Source organism: Empidonax traillii, unplaced genomic scaffold (assembly GCF_003031625.1).
Source record: "Empidonax traillii isolate 1590-97213 ecotype Southwest subspecies unplaced genomic scaffold, ASM303162v1 scaffold1946:size199562, whole genome shotgun sequence".
In the NCBI taxonomy this organism is placed as follows: Eukaryota; Metazoa; Chordata; class Aves; order Passeriformes; family Tyrannidae; genus Empidonax; species Empidonax traillii.
In genome coordinates, this window is record NW_020957139.1 from 24,403 (window position 1) to 41,257 (window position 16,855).

The 16,855-nt window shown below is 45.9% G+C and overlaps 2 protein-coding genes across 3 annotated transcripts in view; both read right to left on the reverse strand.

Annotated features, from left to right (window-relative positions):
- Positions 1-1,567, reverse strand: part of LOC114071299 (inositol polyphosphate multikinase-like) — a gene marked incomplete at its 3' end in the record, with an annotated part of 19,023 nt that extends 17,456 nt beyond the window's left edge. Inside the window, exon 1 of the mRNA XM_027909098.1 lies at positions 1,226-1,567. Coding sequence (XP_027764899.1) covers positions 1,226-1,463 — 238 coding nt within the window. The remainder of the gene's footprint in view (positions 1-1,225) is intronic.
- A 7,126-nt stretch (positions 1,568-8,693) lies between these two features.
- Positions 8,694-16,855, reverse strand: part of CISD1 (CDGSH iron sulfur domain 1) — a 10,896-nt gene continuing 2,734 nt past the window's right edge. For both annotated transcript variants that reach the window (XM_027909099.1, XM_027909100.1), the window contains exons 2-3: positions 13,336-13,541; positions 8,694-9,641 (exon numbers count right to left, since the gene is read on the reverse strand). In XM_027909099.1, the coding sequence (XP_027764900.1) occupies positions 9,552-9,641; positions 13,336-13,541 (296 nt within the window). In that variant the 3' untranslated portion in view covers positions 8,694-9,551. The remainder of the gene's footprint in view (positions 9,642-13,335; positions 13,542-16,855) is intronic.

Sequence of the window (16,855 nt, forward strand, 5' to 3'; positions counted from 1 at the left end):
GGCACTGGCTGTAGATAACAGAAATTCACAGTGCCCTTAGTGCTGTAATTCCACTCACTGATGACTGGAAAGGGTTCTGAAGTTCAGGAGAAGAATGACTTTTCTGTCTGGATTATCAGCAGCAAGACACACCACGGATGGAGGCTGTGGATAAGACAAACTCACAGTACCATTAGTGCTGTAATACCGATCACTGATGGTTTAAAGGGTTCTGAAATTCAGCCCTTGGCCTATTCAGCAGGGGCGGTTCCTACTGACAGGGTTCAAAGGCAATACGACAGCAGGTACTTGTTACAGCTACTCTCCAAGGCCATACTGGGAGCTGAATGGATGTGAACCTTCCACCCGGCTCAGAGTAGAGCAAATGGGATGTCCTGGAAGGGGGAGAAGTGCCATTTGGCAACATGAACCTGACCGCTCGCTTCGGCACTGACCACTGTCTATTTCAAAAGGCCCCTTCATCAGGAGGGCCAACACCTCATGCCTCAAGGTGGAAATAAATGAAGATATAAATTTAAAGCTAGTGGAGGTATACTTGAAAATGCTGCATCCTCAGGGTATTTGTATTATTAGACTGCTTATTAGCCATTGCTTCAGACTGATCATCAAATCAGCAACTAACAACTGCTTACTAATATTTCGCTGAAGTTTCCGGTGGCCACAGGTCTGGGAGTTCCCTTTATGTATGTTTCCCAATACATACGTTCCGAGGGTGCTAGCATGCTGCTACTTGAACTACCACTGTTATTTTAAAAGGTACCTACTAAAATAAAGAAGCACTGCAGAAGGTTAAAAGGCGCCCGACAACCATCCCGCCGCGACAGCCTATTGCGATTTAGGCAGCGGCGACCCCGCTCCGTCCCCAGGGCCCAGCGAGCGCAGAGGGGCAGCTCCACCGGCCCGTCCGGCCCCCGCAGGGAGGCCTCGGCCCCGCGATGTCCCCTGCACCGACAGGACAGCCCGGCAGCCGCGGGCGGACAGGTGCGAGCGGCGGCGGCAGCAGCGGCAGCAGCAGCAGCAGCACCGCACCGACCCCCGGCCAAGCTAGCCAGCCAAGCTACCGCCCCGCCGCCGGGGCGTGAGCGGAACCGCGGCCAGCCTCGCCCCGGCACAGCCGGTCCGCGAGAGTTCAGACGAACGGAGGGAAGCGCCGGGGGGAATCCCCCCCCCCGGGGGGCCCCCCCCCCCCCCCCCCCGCCCGCCGCCCGCGCCCGGCGCCGCTCACCGCCTTTATCCTTGCCGTACATGTGCCCGGCCACCTGGTGCGATAGCGGCACGCAGCCGTTCAGCGCCCGCCGCCGGCCGCCCCCCGCCGCGGCGGGGCCCGGGGAGGCTCCGAGCACCGGCTGGGCCGCGGCCTCCTCCGCCTCCGCCTCCACCTCCGCCTCGCCGCGCCCGCCGCCCGCGCAGCGCCCGCGCCCGCCCTCCGGGAGCCCGGCCGGCCGCGGGGGCTCCGTGGCCATGTCCCGGCGGTGGGAGGGAGGCGGCGGCGGGCGAGGGGCGGCCGCGCTGTGGCGGCGGGGCCGGCCGGGCCTCAGCAGGCGCTGCGAGCCGAGGCGCAGACGGCGAGGGCCCGCGGCTCCATCACCCCGCGCCGCTCCGCGCCGCGCCGCCCGCCCACCCCGCGCTGGGGCAGCGACCGCCGCCGCCCCGCCCCGGGCGGGACTCCGCCCCCGCCGCCAGGCCCGGCCCAGCCCGGCCCGGCCCGCAGCGCGGCCAGGGCGGTGCTGCCGCTGGGCTGGCGGTGGCGGCGCCCGCCGGCCCCGGCCCCGGCCCCGGCCCCGGGGAGAGGCCGAGACGAGCAGAGCCGGTTCGGCGGAGGCAGAGGGACCCGGAGCACCCGCCGAACCGGCCCCGACCCCGCGGGCACCCCTCGGGAGAGCGGCCGGAGCCGTGCGGTGACGGGCGGGAGTCGTCTCCCTCCGATGGTTCTCGGTAACCTGAAACACCCCCCCCCCCAAACCCCCTCCTTTTTTTTTTTTTTTTTTTTTTTTTTTAGCAATTCACCATCACCTCGAGGTTTTATTTCCCTCCAGCAGATCGGACGGGCTGCAAGTGACACCCAGCCGAAGCGTGTGAACGGGATAAATGTTTACAGCGAGGAGGGACCCTTAAAGCAGCCTGAACCAGAGCCTTACCACGCCTTACCAGCGTATGTGCTGGTCTTGCATTAGAAGGTTAGCACACTTGGCCCAACACCTGATCAAAAATGGATAAGGGATTAATATCTAATCTGAGTTTTACCTCCCCGTGGGCAGAGGAAGCTGTGCATGGCCCTGCATTCATTCTCAGGACCCCAAAGCCCACTGGTTTTATTAGCATTTCTTTTCAGTATGGCACATATCAGCTTTATTTATCAGCCTGTAATTACTGCCTTTTCTTTTTGCTGTTTCTTTATAAAATTAGCAGACCTCTGTGAATAATTATTAGATCCGCACTTTTGCCGTGGTATCTTGTCAGTATCAAGTTGTGTTTAGCATTAGTATGACACAGGACAAGAAAACAAGACCAGAGATAGGAAAATGAATTTCAGCAGATATATATTGTTTCCCCAGGTTTTATAAAATGGGCTGATGCATATTCAGGAATTGGTGCTGATATCAGAGAAATGATGATGTGGTGAGCTCAGCTATTACTTACCACCTCTTCCCTATCCCATAGTTGGGAGATGTGGCACGTGGTCTGGAAAAGTGGATGGCAATTTGAGGGATTTAGTGGGGAAATTATCACAGGAGCAGGAAGGTCACAGGGGAAATTAGAATATTGAGGAGTGAGAGGAAGGAGCAAAATATATCAAAATATATTAGTTCATTGTTCACAGAACAGTTTGTTTTACACAATCTTAATTAGGTAAGATGGGGCAGACAGGGGTAACAACTCAGCAAGATCCTTTGTGAATTAACAAGGCTGGTCAGAAAATGTTTTTCCCTCATGAATATCCCCTTCTCATTAGTCATTACTGTCCAGCTCTGAAGATTAGGAGTCAGATGGCTGCAAGAGTAAGCTCCTATCTTCAGATCCCCAACGCTGAATTTTCCCAGGGGGTTGCTGGAACAGGACAGAAATACCACAGCTGGCCAACCCTTGCACAAGAATTACTGAGGACTAGGGTGAAAAAAAAGAAACACAAGTAGCATGCATTTGGCAGAGAGGCGGCTCCTGGTCTCGGTGGCAACAGCTGCTGCAAGGTTTGGATGCCAACCTGAGCCTTACAGAAAGATATTTCCCCCCACAGAGATGCAAGATACTTCGGTTAATCCGGGTCTAAGAGAGAGAAAAAGAGAGATGGCATTTCAAACTTGCCCCTCTAAAACTACAATCTGCCTGAACTCAAGATCTTAATGAAAAAAAGAATGGAATTACAAGGCGGTAAAATTGGAATTTAAAGACTATTCAAGCACCTAGTCCTCAACAGATATCTGCTAGATATCCTTGCAGCTAACAGAAGTAGGCCTGCAGAGGATTTGAAGAAATAATAAAGCATGAGTAATTGGAATAAGCAAACACTAAGTCTTTCCTTTCCCCTGGTATTTGCTTTAGTCAGATTCATGCATATAGAAATCAAGTGATGTGAGACTATCCTCTGCTCACTCATCCCACCCTCACACTCCAGCACATGGAGTTCACTAATCTCATCTGGGAACTTCTCCTAAATGAAACAGAGACAATATCAGTAAAGGCAAATAATTCCTTTCCCCACTGAGTGTGACACTGTAAGAGTTTGCACACTTGAAAGCTGAACCTACCAGCAGGATTCCCAAAGAAACTGCTCCCCTCCAGGCCGTGCAACTGCACTCCAAGGGAAAGCAAGAGAGGCTTCAAGCAGCTCCTAAAGGAGGGGCAATTTAATTGGGAATCTCCTCCCAGTCAAATGCGTTTGTGCTGCCAGAGGATGCTTCACTGGCAGGTTGCACAGCTCCCCTGAACTGACCGAGGGTTTACGAAAGAACCACTATCTGCTGAAATAAAGCCCTTTTTCAAACACAACAGCCAGTTAATAACTAACTGCAAGACGCACAGTGGTTTAGTACAGGAAATAAGCTCATACTTCAGTGGAAGTGGAGGAGGGCGTTAGGTAAACAAAACAGTGGGGTTGGGTCTCGGCCAAAATATTGGTGCTCCAGAGGTATGCTGACAGCAAGCACTGCTGGATTTTTCACTGTCCCTTTGAATAGTTCACAGCCAATTCCTTCCCCCCCTCACCAAAAATACTGCTGTTGTGCCGTGTTTTCTGTGCAAGGTCTGTGTGAGAGGTGTCGACCCTGCTGCCCCCACAAAGCCACTTCCTGCAGTGAGCAGCCACGTCTGTGTCGCTTTCTGCTGGCCCATCAGATTGCACCAGAGCCAGCCTGGACCATACATGTGGCCCTGAGAACAAATGTCCGTCAGCAAAACCAGTAATTTGTTGGAGGAGAGAGCAATTGCAGTCACTGTCACAGCAGCGTGGAGGTTGCAGCTGCTTTGCAGTTCTTTTTCCTTGGCCCTTTCACAGCACAAGTGTGGCTCTATGGTGCCCTCTTAAAATCGCTCAGGGCTTTTAATCCTTTGGTAAATCCACAGAAGTTCTGTGCTGGTTTTGTGCTTGCTAAGTAAAGGAAAATCTGAACTTACCTCTGTCTTCTGCAGGTGTAAAACTCAGTGTTGCTGTCTTGCTTTCTTTCCTAGTTATGGCCTTGTCACTTAGGCATCAGGTCCCACAATGATTAATATTTTCCTTGGCAAACGGATGCAAACTCTTTGACACTACTCTCCTCCCCGGCAACTAGCACATCTGGGGTTTTCCAGAAGGAAAACAAAAGGATGCTGTCAAAAGCCAACCTACGATCTGAGGGAATAATATAGCACATTTTAAAAATTACCGTGAGGTTAACTCATGGCAGTTGTGTACTTTCTGGATCACCTTTTCTACAGTCAGAACGGCAGCTGTAAATTTTGGGACCTCTGTTTTGTATTAGAAGGATAAAAGGAGTATAAAAGTGAGGAGCTCTTTTCAACGGTTCTTTTCTTCCTCAGAATCCTTGGATTTTATTTTCTCGATGGTGGTCACTGAAGAAACTAAGCTGAGTATTTGGAGGGAAGGTTCTTTCTGAAACAGAAAACACTGGATCAAAGTCTTTGGCACCATCTCCTGATTTCACGGCTTACAGGCAGGTACAGACACTCCCTTTGTCTTTCCAAAGATTTCCCAAGTGCAGTGTTGTATCAATATCAGGGGGTTGGCTCAGGGTTTACAAATGCATGATGACATTTTACGAGTCACATCCTAATGCTTTAGGATAACCCCAAGACTTAACTTAGGGTTATTGACGGGCCAGGAGGTTTATTTAAAATGCCTGTTTGTCTTTCCCTGGAGGGGACTTACATTGCCTCCACGTGCAGCAAAATTAAACACCTATTTATTGATTAAACCCACTGGCATTAAAAGTCTCTTCTATTAAATGGCATTCTACTGCCAAAATTTACCTGCAAAGCAACAAAATCACAACCCTTGCAGTACAATGAACTTTGAATGCTTCACACATTAAAGCTGTAATTTCTGGGACACTCAGAAAGCTCCTTTTTCTTTTGCACAGGCTTCTCCCAGAGAGCAGACGGCACTTCTTTTTTTTTTTTGTATAAATGTGCCAGGTATTAATGCCACAGCAAAAAAGAACTGCAGTCCACGTAACAAAGAGGATGCAGAGCAGAGTGGATTAAGGGCAGCACATCATCAAACTGGACAGGCGAGATCGTTCAGTCTTCAGCTGGGAAAAACATAACAAGACACACGATCTGTATGTGCTTATGTGAGACCTTTGCAGCTTCTGTGTATCAAAGGAAGCCTGATAAATCCTTTCTTACCAGTCCAAACTGTACATGGGACAGGTGGACTGCATCCTGCTTTGCTACAGTCACGTTACCCTACTGTGATTTTACTGACTTCTGGGACCATACTGTTCACTACTACTTCTGTTTATTGTAATTGCACATCTAATTTAACAGTTTACAAAGAGGGGGTGTGGAGGAACACTAAGACTGCTAACAGGACTAATGGCACAGGTGGATGTTGCTTTCTGCCCAGTACTGTGGGATTTCACAAACAATTCAGGAAGAAAAACCAGAGATGTCTGCTGGAGCACATAACCCCTTTGACTCTGAGGAGCAAGGGTTTTGGCCAATAGAACTGCCTAGTCCCAGACACTAATGAATAGCCACTTTGTACATCTTATACTTGGCTCTAGTAAGGTGTATAACGAAATGCAATAAACCATTTTGTTTGATTTATCCCTTTTTGCTACGACGTAGTGCTGATACATCTTCTAGCTTATGCTTTCCTCCCATCTGCCACTTTTTTTTTCCCTCATTTTTCTTCTTTATTTGTATGTTTTTTAGTGTTTAGTCAGCTGATCTCTGCATTACGCTCAGCATTAGGCAGCTTGGAAATCATCCCACCTAGAAAGACAGCACACACTGCTGGCAGCGCAGCTGCAGGAAACAAGCAGTGGAGAGCTTCAAACAACAGCCCCTGGTACCCATCCTAAATTAATCATGGCCCCAGGAAAAGGATCATTCACCTGACAGCGAGAGAAGCTGCTCATCCATGCAGGAAAACTGGGGCAGAACAAGCCTGGGTGCAGAAAGCAAGGAAGGGAACAGGTATCTAACCCTGCTGGGCTGAGTGTGTGTCAGCAACAATGGAAAAGGAATTTAGTTCTTTTCAGCAGGTCTGCATCAAACAGAGATGCTGAGCACCCAGGAAGCTGACTCTAGAAGCGCTCGAATATCTGACATTCAGGCTGTTTTGATGAGTCACACTCAGTTACTCAAGAATCAGTATTTTAATTCGTTCACCTTCCCGACAACCACTTACATGTTGAGGAGCAGAAAGTTTTACTCTGGGGCAGGAATTCTTCACTGCTTTCAAGAGGATTTGGACCACATTTCCAACAGGAGTTTCGATGTGAGGTCAAAATTGCACATATGCAGAATTTTTTTATGGTTAAAACTTTGTAGAATTATAAAAATTCACTTCATGCTCCAGAGATTATGTGAGGAAAGCACTAAAGAGAGAGATTTTGGAAAACACTGGAACAGGCAAGCACTCAGCCCATCAGAACATGGTAACCTATTCTGGCACTAAGGGAAAAAATGAAGTGTGCTCTGTGATGCTCATCGAGACCGCTGGCAAGTTTGTTTGCTCAAATCCAAGTCTCCCTTCTCATTATCACGTTCAAACAGCTCACATACATAATGAGAACTGTTAGGTACAGCACAGGAAACTGTACATACCTCAAAATAAGATCTGACCACTTCAAATCAACATTCACCCAAAACCAAAAGTCACCAGGACTCAGCTTCCAAAACTTTGTTTCCCAGGAATAAAAACTTCCCACAGGGCCCACTTCCTCGATGCCCAAACTCCAGGAAATAGTTTTGACTCGGGAGACTCATCTGAAACTACAAGACTTCATCTCTCAGACCATTAATGCAGTTTTCAGTGAACTTCTATTCCTTCGGGTGCAGCCAGGCTTTGCTGCTGACAGAAAAAGGAGTCTCAAAAGGAAAAATCCACCCTGGACACGGGTTTTTGACTACAGCAGCACTGGCTTACAGCACTGCTCAGGGTAACTCCATTGAGAGGAACAGCACACCCATGAGAACACAGACGTTACAGCCTCCAGATTAGGATGAGCTCAAATGTGTATTTGACAAAAATACAGAAATATCCAGTGTCATATTTTAATAATACAGAATTTACTTTGCTTTGGATAAAAGCAAGGTATTCAGTAATTTAAGGTTAAAACAACTTTCCATATGCATTGGTACTTGGCCAAGTAAAAAAAAAAATATCCAGTACCTTTACACTCAAGACAGGCAGAAAAGACAAACTAACATATTTGGCTGCAACTTAAAGTAGAGGTGCCCCTACTACAATACCCCACCTACCAACCCTTTCTCTACCTGTGCTGCCTTGTCTACTTTTTGAACCTTCTGCCCAAGTTCAGATCAGTTGCCAAGACCTCAGCCTCTGAAAGCCTCACATCGAGAATATGCAGAACATCATCTTCAGTCTTAACCAGTCACACCAACAACCCTTAAAAAAAAATAAAAATTTTTACTGCTCCCATCATGTAAAGAACACTTAAGGGTGCAGGTTAAAATGTCAGCCTCTTAACAAGGCCTTTCATCCAGCCCTGGGGTAGGACATCAAGAGCTCAATCTTACACAGGCTGCAGTAAAAATAATAGACTGGGTTTAGCAAAAAACTGCCTTCTGCCACCCCACTCTTTGGGTTTTGCTTTGTAGTCATTTTCACGTTAATAAAGCTATTTAATTTAAGGAGACCAACGTGACAGCCAGTAATGCAACCACGCCCAGACAAGTAGACAAGTGCCATAGGAAAGGAGGGTAAGAGCTCTCTCCCTGTCTTTTCCTTCCTTCCTTTTCTGTTTCCATTTGTTTCCAAAGCCTTGCCTTGTCCATGCCAGTATTTTTTTGGCAAAATCAGCTGAACCACATCAACAGCCCAGGGAGGCAGGGCTTATTTAAGACACATAGAGCCTAAGGCCACATGGTAAGAAAGGTATGCCTCCTCCCTCCGCAGCAGGAAGAGATCTCCAGCTCTGGAGAGCTTCCCCATGGCCAGAGCCGTGGTAACTGTGATGGTCATCATCAGACTGTGATGATGCCTGGGGTTTTAGGGTTTTTTTTAAAGATTCTGGAATCAATCGGCATAGCCTCCCCACAGAAGTGTGCTGTGGTCTGGGGAAGTTGGCTTCACTCTGAGACTGCAAGTGAAACTAAGGTTTTCTGGCACCCCCTGTCCATCCCCCTTGGAGCACTCTGTGTCATTCCACTGGTCTATTAAGAAAGCTCTCTCAGAGACCATCTTCCTAATCCTATTCTCAGTACAGGTTTGGGAGGTACGTTCTTGATACCACGTGGAAGTTGGGTCAAGTTTCAATACTGCTGTAAAATCAAAGGTGAAGTTGCCCTCACACCCGATTTTACTATCAGCCTTTTCTGTTGCCTGTTCATAGCTGGCAATTTTGAGGTCATTCTTTCACAGAAGCCACACAGCACAGAAGTGTAACAGGCCAAACATGACACTTGCAGAAAATGCAGCACAATCAGAGATTAAGCTGCATTTTGGCACCGGGATTTCTTCCCTGCCACTGCCTTTTACATGGAAATCTACCCAGCTTTGTGACTTCAGAAACTCTACAGGATTTCAGGATCTACCTTTTGATATACATGTATTTGAAAATAATTTAATACCTATTTCCCAAAGAAGTACATTCTGTGCGTCATTTTAGTTTCATACTCAGTGAGAGGGTACACACACTTTACAGGACCAGAAATTTAAACCATGACTATTTAGTAAATTATGCATTGTAGTGATTGAAAGACAACAAGCACCAGAGAAAATACACATGCTGAAGCCTAATGTATATACTACATTGGGAAGTCTTCAGTGACACGACAAAGGATTTGTGGTTTTTCCCCCCCCCTCAATTACAAGTGAGCAGAGGATTTGTCAGACATTCATTTTGTAGCTTCTACTGTCCACTCTACGCCTCCTTCCTCTTGATGATCAGAGGCCCCACGTTGTCGCCAGTTTCCTCGTTGTGCTTTGTGTGAGAGCCATCACAAAGGGGGAACTGAAAAAGGAAAATACAAACACATCTGAAGTACATCCAGAGTCAGAATTAAGAACCTAAGCTGAAAGTTTATTAGGTTTTTTCCCATTAAATCCACTGTGACCACAGACCACAACTTTTGTGCTGGCAGTTCAGGCATCCCAGAGTTTTGGCTGAATGCTGGTTTTACCCTTGTTACTACAGAGTGGACAAGAGACTCATTCTAAAAAAGCAGCCACTAATCTCCACTCTGTTTGGAGTTCCTGCCTCAGGCCAGCATAAGGAAAGTGCAGACCTTCAGCTATAACCTACCTGGAGTACCTTGCTCTCAACCTTGCCCCACACACCATTTTCCCAGGCGACAGCCAGAGCTGAGTGCAGTACCAGATGGTAAGTGGGGTGAGAAAGGGAAACAAGAAGAGATCCTTAGCTCTGTTATTTCCCTGGTTTTCCGCAGCATGTGATAAGAGAGACACACATACATGCTAGTCCTGCCTCCAGACAGCCAGAGTGGCAAGCCAGCTTTGCTCCATCCTGACATCTCATCCATGCGACTGTCCCCTTGCACAAGCTGGCTTCCACATTCCGCTGGCTAATGGAAATAAGCTGCACTTCATCAGTGCTGCCCTTGAGAGCCATGGCAGTTGGAAGTAATTTCAAGAAATGTTTGTTCCATTTAAATAAATAAAAAAAAAAGAACCCCACCCTAGAACAGGCTGGTCAGAACAAGAACTACGGGGACGACTCCAGCCAGCTGTAACTGCCCAGGTCCCAGCCTGGTGACAACCACTCTGTTTCTGGGCAGCCCTTTTCACATAAAAGAGCCCAAAGATGTTCGGTGAGGTAACGAGTTTAGATCCCATCACCTCTCAAGGATGTATTTTGGGGCTATGCCTCCTCTTCTAGGAAACTCTGGAGACAATCACAGAAGTCACACGCCGGTATTTTGCATCAGTTATTATTTTGTTTGCTTAGAAGTAATGGGAACTGAAGTTGGGCATTACTCCATTTTTGTCATTGCAACAGCAGTACTGCTACAGTCGGTCTTCAATGCTCCACCAATCCTAAAGTTCATGCCTGAGTCACAGCCTTTTCAAAACATCAGCCCTGCTTAGAATAAAAAATTTCAAAGTACTGCACAAAACCAATATAATGAAACATTATACAGAGCTTCAAAAATAATCTCATCTGCTCTGTAGGGTAGTGTTGGAAGGAGAGGTCAGGTGGGGTGGTTTTTTTGTTTGTTTTATGGGGGGTTTTTTCAGTTACAAAATGTTAAAACCTACATTAGAAGTGGCAGGTGATATTTATGAAAAAAGAAACCCTGAATTCAGAGAATGCTCATGTAAACTGATCCACGCAGAAACTTTATCATCTCGTCAGTCGTTTGTGACTCAGTGAGTAAGCAATGACAGATGCTTGGACAAAATCTGAGGAAACAGGAATGTATATTCATGGTACACTGACCAGCTTCCAACCCAGCAGTTCCTGGGCCAGTTGTTTTTCCGTGCAACACTGCAGTACACCGGTCTTCACAGAGGCATTGACACAGCTTCCACCAGACATTAACATCTCACAAGCTCCAAGGAGGCAAGCCCAAGGGCCAGCTAGAGCAACATCATCACTCCAACGGTGCGAGTGACAAAAATAGCGGGATTCACAGGCTTCAGACAGCATCAAAACATCTTTAACACCTACCAATGCTCCCCTCTCCCAACTCACACAGTTAAAAATGAAGACAGGGAAGAAAACAAGTGCTCTAACTTTAATTACAGTTTAGTTTCAAGACAAAACTACTGCCTCTACACTGATAAGTTTGAACACCGGGTTTCTTCACAAAACTTGACAACTGCACTGAACAGAAAAGGGTCATTTAAAGAACTACCTACTATTATTAACAGATAATTACACCCCAAGACAGACTTATTTGAAGAGACCACATGTGGGGTTTTTTTAAACACATACATTCCACAAAGACACTGGCTAGCACCAAAAAAAAAAAAAAAATCCAAATCCACCCTGCAAATAACCCTGCTCCTTTTTCAAGAGTTACTCCAAAATATCCTGGTACAGTCCAACTGTTTTGTTATTCCCTGCAGAGGAGGAACACCCTGTGGTGTAAATGCACACACGCCATCAGTGCAACAGAAGTAGCCTATGGTTTCTAACACCAGTGGCTCTATTAAGAGCTTTGTGCCTCAGATGAGGCGAAATCTGATGAGAAATACACACATTGATACAAAAGGACATTTCTTCTAAACTTTATGCGCCACTTATTTACCAAAAAACACAGCAGGTACTTCAAGTGTTCGAAGTAATTTTGATTTCCCACATGGGAAGCACACACATTCCACATTTTGACACCGTACCATTACAAATTTTAACAAGTTTGAGAACTGTTAAGGACCAGATAATGCTACCTGACAGTTTCCAAAGATTACAAGCATGTGAAAATGATGTGTTCCAATAGTGCTTGGCCATAACAGAACATGAGAAGAAGCATACACATCATCTTAGAGATTATGCTTCCCCTCCTGCGAGGTCAGCCCATCAGGGCAAGAGGAAGGCAGCAAAACTGGAAAACTACTGTCTTTGGAACAGAACATTCTGACTCAAATACTCATCATTAAACACCAGTAAAAGAAAACAAATGCTTCCCAAAATTTCCACTGACCGCCTTAATGCCTTTACGAGACTTTTCATATCAGAATTCTAAGAATGCACACACATTATAGCCCCATCTACTTCCTTCTGGGTGATCAGAGCCCTAATTCAGTAGGACAGTATGTTCCTGAACTGTGCAGAAACATTCCTTCTTAAGGTTTTTATTTTGCACAAAAAAAAGATAATATCAAACAATAGCAAACAACTGGCAGGAGCTGCAATGCCACCACTAGAACCAGACACTGTCTCCCATTTCTCTTTAGAAAACTGAGTAGGAAGAAGACAGCACAAATGCCAAGGTTCAAGTTAGGCATTTTTTTGTGTGTTTTTCAATTCAGACCCTAGACAAAGAACAGAGAAGACAAGACCATCTCCACGGGACTATTTCAGAATCAAGTCATGATGCTGCTTAATCCTTAGCGGTATTTTACTGTTAAACCAAACTCTCCCTCAAATGTGCAAGCTCCAGAGTTACCCAAAAGGTCAGTGACATCTGACAACAGCAAGATCCAGAAGTTACAGCACGTGGAAAACGGCCAAGTATGGCCTAATTAGACCAGTGACTAAGACTTGAGAAGTCTATTATTCAATTCACTGACAGACAGAGAGCTAAATTTCAAGGCAGTTATCCGGCTTTGAAGGCCTGTATAGTGATAAATGGACAGGACTAATCATGCAATTTGATTTCACTACAGATCCCAGAACTCCCACTGTAGATAAACTGTACACATCTCAGCTACATCAAGAGTCAGGCATCTCTAAGATCAGATTTTAATCTGAGGTAGTAGTGTTATTGAAAGGCTAGCTTACCACCAATTTTAGGCAACTGAGGCAACTCAACTTCAAATGCAAGTAAGCTGGACCAGTGTCTAGGCCAGACTTTTAACTGCTCAAAAACAGAAGCTTAAACTGTGCCACTGTGATTGCCCTGCCACGCACTACGTACTAGTGGCAAGGCACTTTACGACTGAGTAAGCTTCCAACTTTAAAACCAGTTTTGCTGAAAGATGCGGGCACACGAACGACCCGGGACCGTTCAATCCGCTCTTACCTTCTTAGACCTCCAACAGCGACAGTACACGGCCTTGTCTCCCAGATCCTCCATGTCAAACGCGTGGACCACCTTGGGGTTATCCTTCTGGATGTGAGGATTCACCATTGCTTTGCAGCATTTGTCTTTAGAGAGAAATTTTTTGTAAGCTAGATACCCGACAGCAGCTGCTCCAGCAGCTAAGGAGACTGCAGCAATCCATTCAACTAGAATAACAGAAAAAAAGGAGAGACTGTCAATTTTTTTCGCCACAACGTTCTATCTGTTAAAACCACTCAGTAGTAAAGGTCTTCGTGCTTGCAGCAGCATCTTCACTTTCCAATAAATGTTTTTTGTTCTTCAGTAGTAACTCTGTACTTCAGAAGAGTGTTTTCCTTTGACACTCACCTAGTTAATCTACTCCTTTCTACCAACTGGAGTTCTACTTCACCCAAGTGCCTTCTACACAAGGGTGAGGATTAACCTGTCAGGGTTTTCAAGGGTTTTTTTGGGTTGGTTGTTTTCTGATTTTGTTTTTGGTGGGTTTTTTTTAACCTTTTATTTGGGAAACTGATATCAACATGGGTAGTAAATTGTTTCAAAGTTCAGCATATTAAACCAGTTGTAAGTACACTCTGTAGCAGGAAAAAAACTTGTATGGCTTGTTTCAGTTGCAGGAAAGTCACTAAAGAACAAGAGTCAGCACCAACAACTCAAGCAGGATCCCCCAAAGGCAAAGGCAATGAGTAGCTTTTAATATAATGCATCTTGTAACTAAAAAAAAAAAAACTAAAACCAGCTGTTTGGCAATGGGAAAATTATTAAATATATTGCTTCCAGTAAGAAAAGCCAGCTTAGATCAAATCCCTACTGTTGTGGAAAGAACAAGGGTCCAAAAAGATTATATTTAAGAATCATAGCACGTGTTTATTTTTCAGAGACAAACACCCTTTGTTAGTTCTCGCCATTTTCCACGACCAAATGACTCGCTGTATTGCCCACATGACATTGGTCTAAAAGGATCAAGGTTTTCTGCCCCTGTCCCATAGACAGGGACCAACATACCCTAAGACTTCCCCCACAAATGAGTGACAAACCCTCCCTGTAACAAGGTGATATTAAGATAGAGAAAACCATCATTAACATCGAAGGATTTAGGGCAGGTTTCCCTGCTCCCAAAGTCCCTAAAAACAACAGAAGCCCCAGAGATCATGTGGTGAACTCTGTGTTTTATATCCATCCAGTGAGTTCTCACCCTTTATCTCCCTCTTACAAACTAGCCAGAGTAATGCAGATTTTTAACAGGGCAAAGAAGTGAGGAGGTGAAATTAAAGAAGGGGTTTTATGAAAATCTGCTTTAATTTAGCACAACGGCCCAAACTAACCAAAAGAACAGCCAAAGTTTAAATCCAAGGCAATTACAAGGAGCACCCAAGCTGCTAGCTGGCCAATGCACTGCCAATGCAACAAAGCTTAACCTACATTTTTAACTAAGTAACTCCCAATTCTAGTATAATACAAAACCACGATGGTACAAGTGACAAGACAAGACACTACAGGCTTGTGCAGCACGACAGAAAAATTGTTTCCATGTCATAAGCACTAAACTAAACAATGGAAAAACGCTTTGGCTAAAACTCCAGAAAAATTAGGAGGGAATGAAGTCCCAGGAGACAGCACACAGAAGTAAACAAAAAACCAGAAGATGAGAATAGCAACAAGCCAATGATAAGATTTTTTTTCTCTTCTGTGTTCTCTGGGCACATCCCAGTGGAAAAGATATTTAGATCAGTTTCTCCTCTCTTCTCTAAACATCTAGAACGCCGCTCTGGATGTTTACAGATTCACGGTACAGAGGTAGTTTTTGGACCTGCCAGAGAGCTCAAACAGATTTTATCTGCAGGAAGAACAGGCATTTGCCATCTGCACTGAGAAAGCACACGAGGTGGTCTCAGGTCCACCAGGAGTACAAGATCCTTGTTAGGACACGGATCAATTGACATTCCAGGAACTGGCGACAACACGAGAGAGAGCTTCACTCCCACAAAGTTAGCCCAAAATAGTCTTAGGAAATGTTTATACTATTCAAAAGTGACAGAGCAATAATTCCAAACAAGAAAACCCACACTTTATGTCTCCAGAAGTGCTTACTATAACTTTCAAACACTTTTTTCTCCTCGTTTTGTTGGCCAATCAGGAGACTACTATTGCACAAGAGTTGTTTATGATAGTCCAGCAGTGTCACTGTCCACAATGAAAGGCCATGCTGGAGAAACATATGATATTTGCTTACTGAAGAGTCACCCAGCTGCACAACTGGCTGCACAAACAGCAAAAGTGAAGCAATCAGCCAGGCTGAGAAAATCACTTCTACCCCTCCACAGAACGCACAAAACGTGAGATTATGGCTGGCAAATTTAATTTAACCGAAGCCCATAAAGAGGCCACCTGAGAGAGAAGGAATGCCGGATTTTGCCAGTTAGCAGCACAAGACAAGTTACCGTGATCAGATCAACAGTCACGCAGGGGTCACACCTGCAACCACCCACACCTCTCGCAACAAAAAGCACTAGCTGTGCTACTCGCTGCCTTCCCAAAGGGCACAAATGCACAGAAGTAATTAACTCCCAAATGACTGCCAGGAATTAAATCTCACAAAAACACGGTGAAGTTCTGGCGTCTAGTTTTTGGCCGTGGAATAAATGATTTCAGAATTTCATCGGCCTGAGACACGCACAAGCTGGAGAAAGAACTGTGACCGGCCAGTAACTTTTCAAGTTTAATCTTGTCAGAAATCACAACAACCTAATCCCGCCGTCCCCTCCTAAACAGGAGGAGCCTCTAGGACTGCTCCCATCAGTTTTCCCCCTGCTTCCCTGAGATAAGGAGGATATCTGCAGTTTGATTAGGAGCATGATCTTCTCCCATCCTCACCAAGTTTTTCTTCTCAATTCCTAAGGTACGAAGACTGTTCTAATTCCTGCAAGCTTATAAAGGACAGCAAGCTGCCGTTGGGAACACAACCTGGATGCAAACTATTATCGAGTCATCCTCAGCGCTTTCATTAGTTTAACAAGCACGGCCTTCCATCACTATTTTTGACTGATGCCTTTTGCCAACATCCTCTGTGCCAGCAGAGTAGACCCTCCACCCCCCAAAACTTTCTACCCCACCCAATTAAGGACATAAACCACGAGCCACTTTGCAAGTGGAAACCACAGCGATGCAGGTGAAGCTCGCTTTTTAGAAAAAAAAAAAAAAAAAAAAAAAAAAAGGCAACCGGGACTCTATTCTGTCCTCCACCACCTCAACCCTTTCATCCCATTCGGTTGCGCAACAGCATATCAAACAAATGACGCTATCTCAGGCACGGCTCAGGTCAATAATGACCCCGCGCAAACGCCACCGTTACTTCTATTGTAAGGCAGCGGGCTTCGAGAGCCAGGCAGACCTCCCCCCTGAAATCTACAGATTTTCGCGACATTTGCACTCAAACACGTGGAAAGGCAGAAATAAAACAAGGTCGCCTAAAAGGGGGGGG